This window comes from Delphinapterus leucas, chromosome 13 (genome assembly GCF_059928025.1).
Source record: "Delphinapterus leucas isolate spDelLeu-1000000601 "Yukka" chromosome 13, BTC_Dleu_Yukka2, whole genome shotgun sequence".
NCBI lineage: Eukaryota > Metazoa > Chordata > Mammalia > Artiodactyla > Monodontidae > Delphinapterus > Delphinapterus leucas.
This window is the reverse complement of record NC_143141.1, coordinates 40,755,832-40,777,182: the sequence shown is the minus strand read 5'-3', so window position 1 is coordinate 40,777,182 and position 21,351 is coordinate 40,755,832. Positions and strand designations below refer to the sequence as shown.

The 21,351-nt window shown below is 40.0% G+C and overlaps 1 protein-coding gene across 2 annotated transcripts in view; it reads right to left on the bottom strand.

Annotated features, from left to right (window-relative positions):
- The window catches only part of PELI1 (pellino E3 ubiquitin protein ligase 1), an 83,384-nt gene that overhangs the window by 16,444 nt on the left and 45,589 nt on the right, over positions 1-21,351 (bottom strand). For both annotated transcript variants that reach the window (XM_022597224.3, XM_089922337.1), the window contains exon 7: positions 5,449-21,086. In XM_022597224.3, the coding sequence (XP_022452932.1) occupies positions 20,520-21,086 (567 nt within the window). In that variant the 3' untranslated portion in view covers positions 5,449-20,519. The remainder of the gene's footprint in view (positions 1-5,448; positions 21,087-21,351) is intronic.

Below are 21,351 nucleotides of genomic sequence, written 5' to 3'. Positions count from 1 at the left end.
GAAATATTCACAGGGTCCAACTCCAGCATCACAAAGCAGGGTAGTAAAGGGTGGATTTGAGCTGAGAAGAAATAAACTGGTAACTGGAACATGCATCAAAAGAAATTCTTTTAAATTTAAGGTTCTAATTAAGTTCTGGCTAATCAAAGCTTTACAATGCCAACTCACCACACTGTGGTATATACACATCAAAAACATCTAGGAATTTGCAAAAATGCAGGGCATATCATCAGTAAAGCAATTTATTAATGTTATGTGTTGCCATTTACATGTGATGTTTATGTCTTTGGCCCGCTGTCAGTGAGATTTTTACTGTGAGTTATTTTCTTGAGAATGAATGTGAGTGTCTGATTTGTCTGTATTCTTTCTCTAAACAATTCAGCCATAGACTGTTGACCAGCTGACACCAATCTTGTCTTTTTGATAGTAACATTTCTCAGGGTAATTCAATGAACATTTTGATTTACCAGTAAATCTGTTGTGAGGCTGATAAATATATCAGTTCATCAGGACCTGATTATTCTTGGGTGAACAGATGAAACTGAGTTTCTGAATCACAAATCAAAGGTCTAAACCTGTGATGTAGAGCAGAGCAGATGTACAAATCATTGTACCACGGAAGCCTAGGTTGTCCAGTGAGACTTCCCCACTCACCATATACTGAGCTACCTAAAGGTAATCTGTGCAGCCAAGGGACAGAGCAAAGATAGCTAGTCAATGTCTTTGGCCTTGTTTGAAATTTGCCCCAGTGCTAATTGCTTATGTAAGCCTATAGCTGCATATCATATAGATGTCTCGATTCATACTACTAGTTTAGATTTGGGCGTGGAATGGCTTCCTAAAACAGGGCATGTGAATCAAGCTCTCTGGAATTTAGTTTCATTACTTGTAATGTGAGAAAGTTGGTAAAGATTACATAAGTGGTATGTTGAATAAGCACAATTCTCTGACCTAATCGAAAAGCAACCTTATATATTTATTTTTGCCCCCACTGTTCCTTTACACATATATAAGGTCAGATTGTGAGGGGGAAGAGAGGTCATCTTTCTCTGCCCTAGGCTGAAAATTGCGGCAGGCCCTTAAATTTTCTGGCCACTCTGGCATCATAGACTTTCAACTTCAGTTATAAACAGTCTTGATACAGAAATTAGATAAGTGTAAGATATTAATCAAAACTCCAAAGCTGATGTTAAGAACACACCTTTTCCTCTCCGCAAGCCCAAGACATCTTCACTCTTAAAGCTTGCAGTGGGAAGGGGGAGGGATATTGGATGGCTCTTGCTCAAGCCTTCTTGTCAAGCAAATGGAAATATCATTATACTGTTCCTGAGATCCACTCTCCACCGTTTTCTACCTTCCTCTCTGCCCAGGAGGCTGGCCCTGCATGAATGTGTTCTCTTTCTCTTTGGCTTCCAGTTGGCTTTGGCCAATGGGGAGCCCTTGCAGAAGACCAGAGAAGGTCAAGGTATTCATCCCTTAGCTTTTTCCTAGTGAGACTGCCTTTGGTTGGCTTGGGTCAAGGTCACTGCTCCTCTTACTGTGGTCTGCTCCTAATAACACTCCCTTTCCAGATGCTGATAATCACTCCCTTAGGGTCCCAGGGTGTCAACCACTCTGTTTCTTTTAACCCCTAGTTCCCAGACTGTCCCTTGGGTTTACATTACACCCCCAACAACCTTACAAATAGTCTCTTTGAAAAGAAGCTCTTCTCAACTTATCCTAATTTAAGTGTACCATCTGTTTCCTGTTGGGACCCTAACTGGAAAAAATTCATCAAAATTCGTATTGCATAGCAACACTTGAAGTTTAAAAAATCCATTTTCTTAGATTAAGTAACACATCACAATACTCACTCTTAAAATCATTTGCCCCACAATATTATTATCCAAAGAACTTCAACAACTAGTGTACTGTACTGGGCCAAGTCTAGGTTCAGAAAAGCCAGAGCTGGGGCTTCTAGTCTCTCCCAATTCATCTCTTTCCTTCTTGTTCAGGGCACTCTTGCTGGTAATCTCTCCCACCGAAAGGAAAAATGGACCTAATTAGTTTCAATATCTTCATGAATTAGTCTAATATATTTCCAGGAAAATATGCATTTTAAAAGAGAACTCCAGGATAAAAAAATGAAGCTCTCATGACAGAAATTTCAGACTCTGCGACACCAGGAATGGGGAAGTATGTTTGACCTCATCTATTCTGAGCAAGATGAGGCCTAATTTTCCTACATCTTTGTTCTAAAACATGTCACACAGGGCTGAGTTTTAAAGTCCCTGCTTCAGTGTTTGTGCAACTGTTCAGGACTTTCCAGGGTATCAGTTATTCAAAAAAAATTTAGCCCAAGTCAAGGAGAGCTTAGCGTTTAGTTTTGAAAGTACAAGAAATACCTAAAGATTGTGGGTAATTGTCTTATAGTGTGCCTGAAAAATCACTAATGTTACCTCTCTTTTTACATCTTGCCTCTGATCAGCCCTGCAGCTTCAGCTACACTTAAATGAAAGAAATCAAGTAAACAACTTTTAGCAATCAGGGAACCTTAAAATTGCAGGTGATCTGTAGCAGGTTAAGCACACAGCAACACACATGCAATCATTCAAATTTTGTACCTGGCAAATGAGGCTAACAATTTATACCTTGATCTGACTTGATTATTTGAAAAAGCTGCTTTTCTGTGGCATAAATATAGATGCTAGTTCTGTCTTGCAGCCAAGTTTTTCACTAGAAAGGCACATTAATCTTATGATTCCCTTACAAAGAAACTAGTAGAAATGATTTCTTCTAAATTGTAAACTAATAAAAAGGTATCCATGAGTGCTTGTCAAGTTTAAAAATATTGTCTTTCTCCTTTTCCCCTCTGCATGAACTTAGTTGGCTTTGGTCCACACATATTTACTGCTTATTATGTGCCAGGCACTGTTTAATGCAAAAATACAGTGCTGAAGAAGGCAAACCAAGTCCCTGTCCAAGGTGGTTACCCTCCAAGTAAGGGGGAGAGAGGTAACAAACATTTAAACAAATAATACAATTTCAGGAACTAAGGGCTATGAAGAAGATAAAATAGGGTAATATGGTCGATGGTACCTGGGGTGGGATGTGGCCGCGTGGTGACATCTGAGTTGAGATCTGAAGGCTGAGAAGGAGGCAGTAGTGCGACAATCTAGGGAAGAGCCCTGCTAGCAAAGAAACAGTAAGTGCAAAGGACCTGGGGTCAAAATGAGCCTGGTGTATTTGAGAGCAGAAAGGTGGGCAGTGTGGCTCTAGTGGAGTAAGAGGGAAGGCTTGGAAGATGAGGCTGAAGAGGGAGGCAGAGTCAGGTCAGAGTGATAGGAAGCTATTGGAGGATTTAAAGCAGGGAAGCTGGGAAGTGATAGGATCTAATTAATATTTTAAAAAGAAAAGTCTGGCTGCTTTGTGGAGAATAGATTGTAGGAGGTCGGACATAGAAGCGGGAGACCACGGAGGAGACAATGGCAGAAGTCCAATGACAGATGCTGGCAGCCAGGCTGAGGGTTTCAGCAGCAAGGCCACAGCTGGCCCACACAGTGCTTTTGTGACAATTAGAAAAAGTCTCCCATTCCCTTTGGTGGTTCTGAATAGCAGATGGGTGATATATGGAGTGTGAAGAAAAGAGAGGAATCCAGAATGACTCAGGATTGCACTGCCTAATTGGGTGGGTAACGGTAGAATCAGGTTTCTGTTCACTTTGAGGACCATGAAGTTTTTGCATCAAGTGGGTTTACCCAAGTCACAGCTGAAAACTTAGTAACATTTACCACACTGACACTGGCTTCCCCGCAGCACTGGAAGCCTTATGCTGATGTCATGGAGATAACATTGTGAGATATTCAACCAGCGTGTTTCCCGGTAAACCCAGTCCCCATGGATCCTCCACCCAATGAGTCAATGACATGCTTTGAGTCCCGGGGAGGAAAAAACCCAGCCAAGAATGGGTAAGTCATCATTTACTTTGAGTTTCAAAATAGGATTGAAAAAAAAATTCATAGCAAGACAATAGTTTGAAATTAACTGCCTTTGATTCGTAAAAGCCAGACTTTGTTGAAAAAAAAAAGAATGTATTTGCATACACAGATGAGGCAGAGCTTGGAGGGCTGCCCCTGAGGAGGTCACAGACAGTGCCAGGAAGAACACAGGATGTGATGTCAGAGCCGTTTTCCCATGACTGGAAAGGAAGATAAACGTTAAAGCAGCAGGCAGGAAGTTGTGAGAGTCAGAGGGTGTGCGCACAGGGCTGCCCCAGATGAGGGGTGGAGGGGCCCTACGGCAGGAGGGATGTGTACCCTGCTTTTCCCTTTGGAACTAGGCCAACTACAGAGAAGCGGAAATGCTAGGGTTGGGCAACGAGGGGCCTTGAGAAGTGCTCCCAGTTCCCGGGCCTGTGCATGGTCTGCAGCAGAGCCCGTGGGAGAATGACGAAGGCTGACAGGATGAATGGGCTGGAGGAGGCCTGGCCTTGGGCCAAGAAGGTACAAGGTGTGCGGCCATCACCACTGAGGGCCGTGGTGGGGACCGTGGCTGTCAGTAGCTGGAATCAGTGTAGCCCAAAGGCCAGAAAAAAACAATTTCCTCACCATGGCCTCGTGGTCAGGAAGGCCTGGCGGTTGGCAGACTTCCCCTGCACCTCCCCTGTAGCGTGCCTTTCACCTGGGCAATATTTTTGGAGAGGGAACAGGGAGAGGAGAACCCTGCGATGAGGGAGAAACCCCGAAAGACTGAGTGATTTCCCAAGGGAGACTGGTTTAAACCTAAAGGAGATATCTTTTATTTGCAAGATCAAGTGTTTTCCACCTATATCAGCAATGGGGGCTTTTTAGCAAGAAGTCGTTATAGACAATAAAGTTACCATATATATTTTTGTAAATCTGATTTATTTAGTGTGTCCATTTCAAGGCTCCTACATTAGGAAGGTCTGTATCTTTACTGAATGAAGAGAACTCAGCTTATGTACCTCAGCCTATGACGGAGGAGAGGAGGGGTGAGGGAGAGGGCAGGGCTTGATTCTGTCAACACTGGTTGCCTCCAGGGACAGTAGCTCCAGGACAGAGGAGAAAGACTTATTTTTCACTGTATACCTTTTGTAACTTTTGTGTTTGTACCATGTGTAAGCATTAACTATTCAAAAAATAAAGTGAAATGGGAAAAAAATAAGTTTCTGAAATGAAAAAAATGCAGATGCACAGAATCTAATATTCGATGCTCGACAATTAACATTCAATACTTTTCATCTCACCAGGAACCTCTGAGCCATTTCTCCTTCTTGGTGCACCCTGGGTTTATTCCTTTCATTTGTGCTGGTGTTGGTTTTGTAAGCTCTCTTGCCACTCCAGCTTGCCCATGACCCATCTGTGCTTTGTACCCCAAACACAGTACATCCTGTGGGTAGACCGTTCATTATCCAGGGGAAAACAGTCCTACTGACCCAGTCAGTCTTACCTGCCGTCCTGGATTGAGGTGTGGAAAGGATTAACGAGGGGTAGATCTGGTTGTTTCCACCTCTTCGGCATCAAGTAGCAGTGGGGAATTAGCGGAAAGAACTTGAGTACTGGAGTCAATCTCACTAGGACTTCCCTCTGCCAGCTACTAGCTTTAGGTCCTTGGGTGAGTCTTGAGTTTCTTCTTCTACACATTAGAGTTAATATAAGCCTCATTGGGTCAACCTAGCACAATGCTAGAACTGTTCTGATTACCCTCAATCCCCAGTCCAAGAGAAGAGAGATTAATTTTGATAAAATCTTACATCCAGCCAAACTCAGCATGCCTCTTCTCCCTGTTTTCCTTGGTTTCTACCCAAGGCTTAAGCCCCTCCATTCATCTATCACATCCTTTACTCTCATTTACATCCTTCCCTATACTTTTACTCCTGTGACCCAATCTTCCTCTACTTCCTTCTTTTATTAAATGTGTTTTCATTTGCAAGTAACAGGCAGCTCAAGTCTAACTGGTTTGAACATTAAGGGCATTTATTGACTCAAGGGGCTGAAAATTCAGCAGTGGCAAGGGCCTTCGGTTGGCTGCAGTTCAGAATTACTATGGTCTCTGTTTCTTTCCATCTCTCCACTCAACCAACCCTCAGCGTTGCTTTATTCTGGGACTGACTCTCCTAGTGTTTATAGGCTGGATGTCAGCAGCAATTGGGCCCACATACTTCCTCATTATGTCCAGAGGGACTGAGAGGGAGTGAGTCTATAAGCATCAAACAAAAATCTTAACCTTCCATTAATTGGAATAGCATGAACCAATCATGGTGACTAGGAGATAGCCATGTGCTACTTCACTAAGGTTTAAATTGTCCACCCTTGAGCCAATCAAGGGAGAGGGGATTACCATGATTAATTTAGACCAATGGTCCTCAACTGTGAGCAGTAACACCTCCTTAAGATTATTGAAACATGTTGTTATGACTGGGGTATCACTGGCATTTAGTGGGTGGGAGCTAGGAGCTTCGAATGTCTTGCAATGTACAGGACAGTCCTGTACAATGAAGAATTGGCCTGCCTCAAATGCCAATAGTGCCCCGCCAAGACATACTGGCTGAGACAATCAGGGCACATCACCCTGAAGTTGGGGGTTTACTTTCCTCTGAAGTGTGAAAATACATAAACCACACTAGGGTGAAGAGATGCCTGAACAAAAATGACCAGATCACTCAGCTCCTTCCTCATCTTTATTGGCTCCCTTCTGTCTACTTAAATCCCTCTTGACAATATCATTTACTTCCTAGCCCCATTCTGTTGTACCTACCCAGGTAAACCCTATTGTGGCAGTGATTCTTAGTATCTCCCAAGGTCTGGGCTCAAATTTTTAAATTTAAAATGTAACTGGTCACATGACCATCCATAATAAAGACTAAAATGTTCGGCCTCCTTCCAGCTAGATGTGTCAAAGGACCAAGCTATGGTCAATGGATTTAGGTAGAAGTGGCATATGCCCTTCTGCTGGTCCTGCCTTCTTCCTGCTGACCAAAATGCAAACAAAATGGATGGAGCTGGAGTAACCATGTTAGAACATGACATGGAAGCCAAACCCTGATGACAAAGTAAGGCACTCGAAGGAATTTTGATTCCTGACACACTGGTGCTCTATTCTAGCCTTATTAGTCTACCTGGATTTTTATGTAAGAGGGCAATTGACTTCTTTCATGTTTTTTTTTTCTGTCACTTGCAACCAAACATAACTATGTAACAATATTGGACCAATAACTGCCTCCCCACATCAATACTGGGGGTTCAAATGCTGATGGTCAGTCAAATCACATGACTAGGCAGATCGTTGCCAATATCTGGTATATTCTCCACCCTCACCTGGGTCCTCAGTGCTGCCCAGCAGTGTCTCCAATTCTCTCCAGTAGCCACTTCAAACCTCCTTCATGCTCCTCAAATTTTCATTCTTTCTTCACCTATTTCCCTCTCTGCTTATTTCAGAGGGAAGATACAAGAAACCATTAGATAAGAACTTCCCCCCTCAGTTGCCCACCTCCAACATTGCTTATATCCACACCGTTGGTTTTTTTCCCTTTTCTCCAGTTACAATGAAATTAGCTTGTCTCAGGCTAATTCTTCCCATGTGCTACGGATCCAATCTCCTCCATCCTATGCTCTATCCGTTATCCTCCTCCCCTCCTCCAAAGGCTCCTTCCTTTCAGCCTTCAAACATCCTTAAGTAGCTCTAATCTGCAAAGCAAACACACAAAAATCTTTCCTTCAACCTTGCATCTCTGTCCAGTTTTCTCCCTTCTCCTCCTCTCCCCTTCTTGGCTCTCCTCTATTCCCTATTTACTCCCTTCCCTCCCTTCTCTCCTTGGCTTCTCCCTCTCCATCTCCTCCCCTCCATAACCAAACTATATGACTTTTCCAGGTCTCCACTTCTTCATCCTCAAACCTCTGAAGCTTGGCTTCTACTTCTCTCACTCCTTGAAAATGCAGTTGTCAAGGTCACAGACACCTTCCTTGTAGCTAAATCCAATGAATATTGCTCAACCCTTGACTTACTTTGCTCCTCAGTAATTTGACACTGAGACCAGCCCTCCTTAATGGGTTCTCTTCTCTTGACTTCCACGTCAGCGATCTCTTCTGGTTTTCTTTTTTTCCTCTGACATCTCTCAGTCTTTCCTATGGGTTTCTCTTCTTCCACCCTACCCCTTCATGTTAATGTTCCATCTGGTTGGGTCACAGCTTCCTGGGAGGTCTTACTCATAGGACCTCAGGCTGATACTCTCCAAATCCATATCTCCAAGGTGGATCTTATTTTGGGTTTCAGAATCATACATTCAACTGCCAACAGAACAGCATCATGGATAGTTTATAGTGATCTCAAACTACATTCATCCTCCTCCCCTTCCCTATAAACCTGCTCTTCTGTTATACTATACAGGGAATGAACTACCATCTATCTAGTTGCCCAAGCCAGAGTCATGGCTCCTCTTTCATCTGGTCAGTCATAAAGTCCTGCCAAGTCTACTTTTAAATACATTAAATGTTTAAGATGCATCTGCCTCTCTCCATTCCCACCGCTACTTCCCGTATGCAGTTCCCCATCATCTCTCACTTGGGCTATTCTGCAACTTTTTGTCTCTCTGCATCCAGTCTTGCATACCTGTTCTCCACAGCAGTCAGAGAGAGTGATCTTTCAAAAGTGCAGATCTGATCTCGTCATTCCCCGTCTCCCTATGGCTATCAGGATTGAGCTCAAGGACACCTTGGCTTTTCTTACGAAAGCCCTGTCTGATGTGTCTCCCGCCTGTATCTTTTCCTCCCCTTTTTTATACTTTCCACTTAGCTACATTCAGTTTCAGTTCTTCAAATATGCACTGCTCTCTACTGGTGCTGAGCCTCTGCACAAGCTCATCCCTCGCTAGGAATCCTCTTCCCACTGCCGCCACTGCCACCTTCCCCTGTCCTCTTCCTTCAAGTCAGGCTTCTCTGACCTCCCAAGTCTGGTTCAGTGCCCCTCCTATGTGCTCTTAAACGATCTTTATTTCTGTCATGGCACTTACACATATTGTAATTGCTTACTTACTCGTTCCCTTTGACTAGATTTTCAGCATTGTGAGGGTAGGGACTATGTCTGTTTTATTCTTTGTAGTTTCAGTGCCTCTCACTTACTAGATGCTCAATATATTTTTGTTGACTAAATGAACCCAAAGTAGGTATTCAATACATGCTTCCCTTCCCAGTGGACAAACACGTCTGACTAGTCAGGTAATTAGAAGGTATTCAATGAAACAACTGCTCTCAGGGTGAGGGAAACAGAAGAATCCCTCTCCAGATATCTTATTTAATGTTGAAAAAAAAAAAAAACCCACTGAGTTTAATAGAGCACTGTAAATTGTGATGTTTATGTGGAGAAAAAGACCAAATTAAAATCAGCCCTTGGAGCTTCCCTGGTGGCGCAGCGGTTGAGAGTCCGCCTGCCGACGCAGGGGACATGGGTTCGTGCCCCAGTCCGGGAAGATCCCACATGCCGCGGAGCGGCTGGGCCCGTGAGGCATGGCCACTGAGCCTGTGCGTCCAGAGCCTGTGCTCCGCAACGGGAGAGGCCACAACAGTGAGAGGCCCGCGAACCGCTAAAAAAAAAAAAAAAAAATCAGCTCTTGCTTTCCAGTTTAAGTTGTCAACAGGCTTTCTTCTTTGAGGTTTCCCCATGACTCCCACAGAACAAGGAGAGAAAGGCATATCACAACTGTCAGCAAAGATTCTCATTACTTCCCTCTCCACTCAAGAATGAAGTTCCTCTCTCCTATCTTGTGATCTCAAGGTTGCTAGAAAATTAAAAATAACTCTTCATCCTTCATGAAGGATGAAGGGTCCAGTTCTGCTCAAATATTCAATGAATATTTAACTGAAGGCTGACTCTATACAAGACATCCTCTTATTTGTCACACTCTCTTCAAGTTTTATGAAGGATTAAACTTTGTCTCCTGCAAGTATTTTATTCTCTTGCACACACTTCCCTTCAAGAGGGCAGCCTGTACTCTATTGCCAAAGGCCCTCTAGCTTTTAAGAAGCAGAATGAAATCAGATAAATAGTTTCTGTCCCAGCCATACAGGTCCAAATCACATCACTCATTTAAGACACCAAAAAGAATTTTGCTCTGAGCTACTTTTCTAATCACATTGATCATGATGCACTGCACTACTTACTCTTTCTTATCCATTAATTCCAGTAATATATTAGACCCTGGTACCTGTTTGCTGGTCATAGAATAGTTTTTTTCCATGAGAAAGCAATTGGTCCAGAAAGGAGACCAAATTTTGGATCAAACAGCAAACCAACTCCACTATCTCCAATTTCATTTAAAGAACTGATCTCTGGAATTTCAGAAAAGCATGGCATTACCTTGTTGGCACCCATCTAAGTTTAGTTTGCTTAGATACAAGGCCAGAAAACACAAAACAAATGCTGGCATTTCAGAAATGCTGTGTTGGCTGGAAATGAACCATGAAAACGGAAGCAAACGGAAGCAAATGAAAGAGTGTCTTAAAGTCAGTGTGTTCTTGCCAATCAGGAAGATGAAGTTGTCACTGCATAAGATTCCATTTTGTTTACTTATACCAAGTTCTCCAAATAAATAAAGACTTCTATCACCTTTCCACATAAAAGAGAAACTTAAAAAAAAAAAAGCCACAAAACAGATTTTCTGGAAATGTTCTCACTCAATGAGATGTGAGCTTCCCGTTGTGTGTAAATCTTCTCTAGTGAGTGCTTACAATCTTATGGTTACAAGTGTACTTACAAATCAGACCAGGGGTATTTGGGAACCCAGAAGGTTAGTTGGTAGCTCCAAGTGTCAGCCATAATGAGCAATGAACATGACAAAAGTTAATGTAATATTCTCAGGCTAAAAATTTAAACTACTACATGTTATATCAATTCTTTCACTCACGTCTCTCCCATTCTGTAGAATATTTCACTGGTAAGCAGATGTAATTCATAATGAAGGAATGCATCAAAAGGTTAAGATCGACTTTCTATTTGAATTCCCATTACAACCAAGCACATTTGCAGATCAAAAAGATGTTCAAACTGGTGTCACAGGTCAACATATAATTAAATTCCAACAAAGGCTCATAGAGACAAGTTCCTTGGAATTTGTTGTTAGGGAATTTGACATGTTGGGTCACTGCTCTGAACTGTCCCCCAAACTATACCCTTTCAGGGATGTTTTGGCTATGAATAATTTGGAATATCCTTTCCTCTAGCCACTGAATGATTAAAAAGGTCACTGAAGATAGCTTTATAATTCATTTAAAATTCTTTGACTTTGTTGTATATCAAAGAAGCTACTGAGCTCCCCAACTGAAGAGACCATAAATTTCTTAGCCTGGGACCATCTGCTCTTACAAGTCTAGTTCCACACATAGGACCAGAACCAAAGTTCTTAGGAACTAAGATGAGGTAGAACGAGAATTAACTGATGTCAAAGGGTTGGATTTTCTTTTCCCATAGGATATCAGGTAACAAGATTCATGACCACAGATAGATATCAGGTAATAAGATTCATGACTACAGATAGAGCCAAGGAGTTAAACATAAAAGTATGTTACAAAATTACAGGAAATACTGGCTTTAGTATAATTAGAGCCTCTCCAAAGCGACTGTATAGCTTGATATTTTTCTCACTCCCCTCACTCACTTAGGCTCTAGTTTATTTACAGTGAATAACTGCCCATTGTTACTGACTCTGATAAAGGAACATCTGAGGACTGGTATCCGAGGCCAGACTGGATTAAGGCTTGGACTCGTGCCTTGTCTGAAGAATTCCTTGTTTTTGTGAAATTCCACCCAGACATTTTCAATGGCTCTTTTGTATTTAAAAAGGAATTAAAACACTTTGGTAAATAAATATGGCCATATTTGAAGTCAGTAGCAATAATGAAACCATAAAAGCATCTTCAAACAAACTCTTGATTGTTAACTTTCAAACTTTAAAAATCCTATAACACGTATCAAAGCAGTAAACGTTCTTTTAGGGCTTCTCTGCGAAAGGCCACATCCCAAGAGTAGTATCTTTGACTTTCATCACCTCACAAGTATCACGTCATAGTTATATTACGTTACCTCTACAACTAAATACCAACTGTGCATAGTACACCTGACTCAGGGCTTCTTGCCACGGTTGAGCGCTCTGAATAAAATCAATCAAAAATACAACTAACATTTGCATTCATTCAATGTGACTAATATAGAAATTACACTAACAAACTTGTCAGAATTTACACACTCAAGTGAACACTGTTTCTTTCAAAAAGTCATCATGAGGAGCTATACTTATTCCAAAATTGGGAGCAGGTGTTCGGGGTGTGGGGAGGGGGGTAAGGAGAGAGGGAGAGAGAGAAACTGATTGAGAGAGAGGCAGTGGTGGTGAAGGGGGAATCCAAGAAATTGCCTGTCTCTGGATGTAATGATTCCTGCCCATAATTTCCACACCTGGACATTAGGATAATTACTATGCTTTCTCTGTTGGGGGCCACAAGTTCTCTAACTTCCCACCCCCAATCCCTGTGCAAACTCAACTTTGGAAGTAACTGCCTTAGGGATCCTAACATGTTACCAAGACCCACAGTGGGGAATTCCTCCCATTACCCCTCTCAGCTGTCACCAGAGCCCATCCCTTCTTTGGGAGCTCCTACCACCTACAGGTCTCTGACAGCCTTTCTTGTGGAAGTTCCTTTTCTTGTGTCTGTACACCTAGCCCAATTTAACTCCTCTCTCTCCACCTAAAGATCTGCCCCTCATGATTCAAGATTAAGACAACTTTATGAGCACTTAGGGTTTCGGTTGCTACTATTATTCAATTACATTGTGGACCAAGAAAAATTCTGAGTTGCTTGACAATACAGTAATTTTAACATTTTAATGAGACATTACAATCACCACTTCAAATAACTTATTTTTCCAAAGGTCAACTGAAAAAGAAGCCTACTGAAAGTGAAGGGTATCTGAATGTGTTGCATTCCTGCACAGGTGCGGTATGCAAAACAACTGTGCTAACTTCACAATAAATAGAAAAGTAAAATAAGTGCCCTGTCACTGAGTGAGCGCTCTTGTTGGCTGAATGTTTCACGTACAGGCCAAATGGCTATAAGCGACACTACTGAACAACTCTTGATTTTCTTTCCCTACTCTTATCTTTCATTTCCAAACTAGATAACCATTTAATGAAAAGAATTCTGAAACAGACCATCCCCTATGTTTGGGAGCCATTGTTTATATGACAATGAGAGTTGATGTTTTAACTCTGCTGACACTTTGAATTTAAAAAGAAAAACGATTAAAGTGCATGTACTTAATCTCTGCTTCAACAAACAAAACATGGGAATTTAACTGAATCTTGGTGACTCAAGTTCATGATAATTTAGACTGTTAGGGGACACAGGGGACCGAGGTTCTAGTGCCGGATTTATCAATTGGTAGCTACTACCTAACAAGGCCTTAGTTTCTCACCTGTAACTTACTTGCCAAGATCCCTTCTAGTTTATATTCTATATTTTTATTAATAGTTATACAGGAATATGATATAGTAAAACTTTAGGAAATTCTAAGGTGGGTAGATCTTAACTTTCCCTTTCAATCTTGGCTGTTTTCTGTGTCCTCCCCAACCAATAAAAGGCTCAAAACCTTGAATTTCTGGATGACATACTTTTGGGCTATAATTGATATTTCTTCTCTCTTCTCCAGGATAATCCTTTTTGTTGTCTTCTGACACCACCCATGGGTTTTCTCCTTGTTGCCCTGTCAACCTTCTAGTAATTGTTACTTTTTGCCATACCTCCACCTTTTCCATTTTTGTCTTTTTGACCAATGAAAACACATTTTCTGATTAAATAAACAGCTTCTGTAACCTTCATTCTTTTGACTGTTTTTGTTAATGCTTCTACTCAAGACTGTTTGGATAGCTTAACAGTTCAGAGTTCTAACAGTTTTCTATAATTATATAAGAAATAGTTTTTGAGCATCTACATGTGCCAGGTACCATGACAGCCCTTTATCAACCTGGGAAAGAATTCTTTCAATGTGTTCCATCATTAAAGTGGGGAAGCAGCAGATATGACACCAAAAGCACAGGCAACAAAAACAAAAATACACAAGTAGGACACACTAAGAAGCTTCTACACAGCAAAGGAAACAACAGAATGAAAAAGCAACCTATGGAATAGGAGAAAATATTTGCAAACCATGTATATAAGAAACTCTTATAACTCAATAGTAAAGTAAACTAATAACCTGATTAAAAAATGGACTAAGCACTTGAATAGCCATTTCTCTAAAGACGACATACAGATGGCCAACAAGTATAGAAAAAATGCTCAATGCCACTAATCATCAGGGAAATGCAAATCAAAACCACAAACAGATATCACTTCACACCTGTCAGGTTGCTATTATCAAAAAACAAAAGATGACAAAGTATTGGCGAGGAGTTGGAGAAACTGGAACCTCTGCCCACTGTTGGTGGGAACGTAAAATGGTGCAGCAAAACTACCATATGATCCAGCAATCCCATTTCTGGGTATTTAACCAAAAGAATTGAAATCAGAATCTTGAAGAGATATTAGCACTCCCTGTTCACTGCAGCACTATTCACAAGAGTCAGGAAGTGGAACAAACTGTATGTCTGACAGATAAATGGATAAAGTAAATAAACACACACACACATACACATATAGTCTGGAATACTATTCAGCCTTAAAAAAGAAGGAAATTCTGCAATACACAACAACATGGATGAACCTTCAGGACATTATGCTAAATGAAATAAGCGAGTCACAGGAAGACAAATACTGCATGAATCTACTTATATGAAGGAATGGCACTGCTTCCTGAATGTGAATTTCTCTGCTTGCAGGACCAGAAATGATTACAAGTTTCTGTAGCAGTGGATGTGTTGCTACCTTCCAGGCAGCTGCCTGGATCTTGTAACTGATCATGTTCCCCTATTGAATAACCTACTAAACACCTTGGCACTAAATCGATTTGTGACTCACCTTTAGCAAGTTTACAGGCCTTCATTAAATCTACTTGTGTACTCATGCCAATGCTGATTCTATCTTACTTTGTTATAATACCAAATTCTTTTACTTTTGTTCTTCCCAAAATTTTTACTATTGATGTTTAACGTTCTTAATTATAATTTTTATAAGCCACCTTAAATCATTTTCGAAAAATTGTTTAAAATTGATTTAAAAAAAGACTTCAAATTCCATTAAGGGTGGGGGGCAGACAGTAAAATGTAGCACCTGTGTACACAGGTATGGAGCAAGACTTCCGAGGTTCAAATTTTGACTCCTCTAGTGACGAGCCATGTGGACCTTGGGCAAGTTACTAGACACTGCTGTGTCTGGTTTCTATTGTAAATGGAGACATACAGATATAGAAAACAAACTTATGGTTACCAGGGGGTAAGGTGGGGGAGGGACAAACTGGGATATTGGGATTGACATATACACACTACTACATACAAAACAGATAATAAGTACCTACTGTAGAGCACAGGGAACTCTACTCAATACTTTGTAATGACCTATATGGGGAAAGAAGCTAAAAAGAGTGGAGATACATACATATATATATATATATATACACACACACATATATATATACATATATATATTTAACTGATTCACTTTGCTGTACAGCAGAAACTAACACAGCATCGTAAATCAACTATAGTCCAATAAAAATTAAAAAATAAATAAAATGGAGATAATAGTTCCTCTCTCAAAGGGTTGTTTTGAGTTTTAAATGAAATCAGTAATACACTTAGAATGATGCATTTAAAACAGTGCTTGGCACATAGCAAACGCTCAAATGTTAGCTGTGAGGAATTTTTATGCTGTAGTTTAGCATACATAGCTGGGTTTACAATCTAATGTCAGTCTAAACAAACCAGTATTCCCATCATATCATGCAACAGAATGTTTGGACATGATATTTTACAATGAATACTAGAAGAACTCTTTTGATCTTCTTTACTGCATTTTCTGCTGACAATATTATCAAAGACAGGCATATTTCCTTAAGGGAAGCTGGATATTAAAATCTGGACTTATAAATAGGTTCAAGAGTTCTTTGTTTTCCGTTAACATTTAAATATTAAAATTAAAACAAACACAACTGTGCTCTGCCACTGCCAGAAAGGATTTGAAGCAACAAAATATTAAGCTTCAATAAAACTGAGAATTTTTTTAAAAGCAAGAGCTAAGGAAAAAGGTGTATATGAGCGAGATGGGAGAAAAACTGTATCAGAACAAGTTGGCTGAAGGAAGTTACTGTAGTTGAAAACAGAACTTCATTTCCTCAGAGGGCAGCCAAAGCAAAGGGAGAAACATGAGAAGTATCCTGACTCTCTATTTCAATGAAAGGAAGCTGGCCCTTAATCAGGAGGAATACTTTGTTTCTAAGCTAGCATAGGATACATGGGGAACACTGATGATAATAATTAAGAACTTTGACAGTAGTCAAAGAAAAGAAAAAAGCAGAGACAGTTTTCAGTAAATACCTCATCTAAGAGGAGTCTCAATCTAAGTTCCAGAGTCAGTACACCCTCCTCCACAAACTGTTCTCTACTTCACTAAATGACAATTCGATCCTTCTAGTTAGTTATTCAGGCTAATAACCAAGTCATCCTTGACTCCTCTTCGTTCTTTCACACCCCATATCTGATCTGCCGCAAATATCAACTCTGCCTTTAAAGCATACCCAGATTCTGGTTACTTTTCAAACCAGCTCCACTGCCCCCACGCTTTGACCTAAGTCGCCATCATTTTCCTCCAGGATTACTGCAAGTCTCCTAACTGGTCTCCCTGCTCCACTTCAGCCTATTTGGATCCTATTAAAATCGAAGTCTGAGCACATCATTCCCCTGTTCAAAATCCTCCTATGGCCCCCCACTCATTCAGAATAAAAGCCAAAAGTCTCAGGAGGCTCTCTGAGATCTAGTTCCACCCCCATGCCCCACTTCTTCTGTCTCTTTACCTCTTTGACCTAACCTGCTCCTCCTCTGGCTTCACACCACATGGCCACACTGGCCTCTTGGCTGTTACAGAAATGTTCCAAGCGTCAGGACCCTTGCAATTGGTGTTCCCTCTGCCTAAATGCTCTTCTCCTATGTAGCCACTCCCTTCAGATCTTTACTCAAATACCACCTTTCCAGCGGGGCTTTCTGTTGCTCTATTTAATACTGCAAACACTCCACACACCCACACACATCACACGTGATGTTCTGTATCTCCTTTTTCTGCTTTATCGGTCCCTCAGAACTGCTCACTATCTATCATACTATATGTCTTTTCATTTTCATGTTCATTTCCATCTTCCCCACTAGAATGTAACCCCATGAAGGCAGGGTTTTGTTTTGTTTTGTTTTGTTTCCTGCTACATCACCCAGTGTTAGAACAGGGCTTGTCTGCACAGTGGATATTCAAATATCCGTTGTAAGAATGTGTGGGTAAAATTCTGAGGGCATGGCCTTAGAGTATACTTATATAGGAGTAATTCTGAAAGTGGGAGTGGGAGATAGAGTAATACAGTTCAGTTATGTAGTATTTTGGTGATCTGATTTGCTACATGGTTAATGCTTAGAACACAAAAACCAAAGAATGGATCACAGATCTTTCAGCCAGTGGTCTATAAAGTGGGGTAGCATAAGATGATCGCTTAGGATGAGGGGTCAACATGTTGGAATTATATTTTTTTTTATAAAGTTAAAGAAATAATGGATGGACTTTCACTGGTGCCCTCACTCAGTCTATGTGTCAGAAGGTCACACATCACACATGGTTCTTGGGGCACTCTTCTGAAGGAAGACTGGAGTGGGAGTACTCATGTTAGATGTAATTATATATTTACATGATTATTTATTCCTATCCTGTTTCACACGTACTAGAAGATTTTTATATCATGAAAGTAAGCAAACACAGCTTCGAGAAGATAACGTGATGAAAGACTCCTCTTTCTATATATCTACCCTGTCTTGCTTCATGACCCTAACATTTTAGTTGAAGGGAAATTTAATTCACTGTACAAAGTAAGGAACATTTAGATATTAAGATCACTTTGATAAAAGAATTGAGCCATAAAGATTGTCTTTCTTGAGAGTGCATTTAGGAGACCTAAATACAACTTTTTCTCTTTGGTCAGAATACTGACATTCCCTTAATACAACTGAATAAGTAAAATTATTCTGTTAGGCATTGGCAAAATGACAGAACTAATAATTAAAATGCTTGAACAGAAAAAGTATGACTAAAGATTTAAATTACCTTAGTTTTCAAAACTTAAATTTGATAGAAAGTGAACCAGATTTTTCTTACTTGGTAGGAGGAAATTCAGGCACCTTGGGAAGAACATGAACCTTTTATGATCACTGAGGCACTATTAAACGGTCTAGTACGCAACTTGCTACAAGCCATCTCTCCAGCAGGGCTTGACTTAGAGAAAGGCCTCAATTATTCAACCACTAAAGAAGTTCCTCTATTGATAAGTAAGAGATGCTTTCCCAAGAGAACCAGAGATTTAAAGTGTTACATTAAATGCAAACTCCTCATCTATTTCAAGTGAATATTTTTGGAGTGTGGACTAGATTTGTCCACAAGTTTTCACTTCTGGTTTCCCATTCTCAGTTATGCAAAAATGAACTCACAAAGGCAAATTCAAATATCTATTTTGAAAAGTATTTACTCAGTTTGAATAAATTAATTGCAAATAAAAATCAGCTACAATATATAGCCTGAATAGAAATAACTAGAACAAATACAACACAGGACTTGATTTCCTTGCATTAGTCACAAAGCATGTGACAATCTAGAAAACTTCAAAATCAATTATATTTCTTTGAAAAAGGAGTAACAGCAGTTACTGATACATCACAACTAGTCAACTTATAATACAAAGTTTCCTGACATGCACTTCCTGAGTGAACCCAAATGATTTTTTAAAACAAGGAAATTTTGACAAGTTGAAGTAAAGTAAAATAGTTCATGGCTTCTAAGCAACAGGTTTTGTTTTTTAAAAACCAAAAGAAAATTCAGAACAGCACTGTAATAGGATAAATTAAAGCTGTGCTACCACATACAAAATTTTGCTAGTCAATTAAGTATAATACAACTTTTCGAACTAAAGGAAAACAAAAGATTAAAAAAATGATTCTGTCTAATCTAAAAGTGTACTGATTTCTACAAGTGTCACAAAGAGTTTGATGTAGTGCAACTGTCTATACTTTCCTTGTGGTGTGTTAAAAAAAAGGGGGGGTAGGGGAGGGGAGAAGAAATGTTTTCTTGCTTCTGAAAGCAAAGAACTTACTGGAATTAGAGAATAAACTGACCATGCAAGTATGTCCCTCCATTTGGCTGTCACTGGTGCTCATTTGCCAACCAAGCATCTCCTTGAGTCACACTGTGGCAACTGTCCTTTTAGGATTCAAGCCCACAGTTAAGGCTGGTCTGTTAGATTAAAAAAAAAGAGCACTGTTGTCATTCAACCCTTTATATCTCTCTAAATTTCTTACCTGAATAAGTCCAAATACAAGATAGTTAATTAAGCATTTCTTTTTCTAAAAGCAAATCAAGTCACTCTCCTTTCTTGTTATTTATGCTTTTTCTCATGGGAATGATTTTTTTTCTAGAAACAGTGAACAGATGAACCACAGTTTATGTCTAAAAAATAAACTTGCCAAATGTTGCTGATACTAAAAACAGATTAGTTATCATGGGAGAAAAACAGATAATCTAGATTAAATTGCATATTCAAAGGAGCATGTGAAATGTTTCTTAGCATTAAGTTTTTGTTATAGTACTACACTTGGGAGAAACATTAAGGAAAAAAAATGTTTCCCGATTATCTTCAATGTGGTTAAAAACAAACACCTCTTACCTAATGGTAATTAATATGAATTTTGTTTTACAAAGTATTCTAATTTACCAAATTTCATATTTAGATGGGGGTGGGGAGAGAGGCTCTCTTGTCCTTCTTCCTAACTTTGCAAATCCTTGAGCTATGCTTGCTAAACTACCATTCACACCAAGAGTGTGAGACCATCGTTACCATGCTACTCTACCAAGAACATTCTAAGATATTTTCTATAATAAAGATAAATAGAAAAAAAGTTAATATACATGTTGCTGTATTTTACAATGTTTGCAACAAACTGTAAACTAACATAGTTTGAACCAACAGTACCCTCAGTTATACAAAACAATTTTTCAACACTGAGGATGGGTGATTCAAAACACTAAAATGAAGGCATCAAATTAGACTATGTCTTTTTCTCCTCAAAATATATTTTCAAAACTCAGAATTCAGAAGTCTGGTACTTTTGGAAATTCCTTTGCTTGAGTTTCCCAGATTTTTGCTCAGAAATTGCTACTATTTATTATAAATGTTTAAAAAAATTCTTCATCTTAATGCAAATGACCAGAGCAGAAAAACTGTGATGTGGACAACAGGTTGGAAAACCCAAATCACTTAGCTTATAAATGTATAATGTAGTCCTGGAGGACAATGGTCTGTTAGTCTAGAGGTCCTTGGAAAATAAGTCTGATGTAGCCTTGTTCACCAGCCAACTGATGTGCACAAAAGGGACAGGCTGCATGAAAAGTATGAGTACCATGAGGAAGCGGGATCTGGGACCAGTAGGCAGTTGTCTTTTCTGAACACACATGCCCACACGGGCTAAACGCATGGGTTGGAGGGCCGGCGTCCACATAAAATCCAGCTTCACATCCAAGCCACAGAGGGACATAGGGACCAACAGACCTACACATAGGACATTCACGATCTTTTCCATCACGTTCTTCTTTGTTTCCCCAGTTATGATAGCCATGCACATGGCCGCAGTTCAGATACACCCATGGTTGCTTTTCATCAACAACATCTTTCCTCTTCATACTAGGAAATGCTAGTGTGTTGAACCCTACAGGGCACTGAGGTCGTGCTGCATTGATTTCCTGTCTTAAAGCTTCTAAATGCTTCACGGTAGGAGTGTGGGAAAGGCCTTCTGCAGTACGCCACAGCAATGTTGCACCACAGAGGTCAATTAATGAGCCATCTTGTAACTGATTGGTTTCAATTTCCACCTAGAGGAAAAAAGAATCAAAAAAAACACATTGACCACTGAGTTTTGGATTTTTACCTAAGAGTTTTGGTCTTACGTGCTCCTTACTCAAGAATCAAGATTTCCTCTGGTTGTTTATTTAAGAAACTCAAATGGTAGTCATGAAAAATATGGGTTTGAAAATCAAGGATAAAATATTGAGCAGTAACTTATCTCTTTTCAGCTTTATAGTAAAGACAATTTATGATTAAAACATCTGGCTAATCAGTAAGTTTAATATTTCCAAT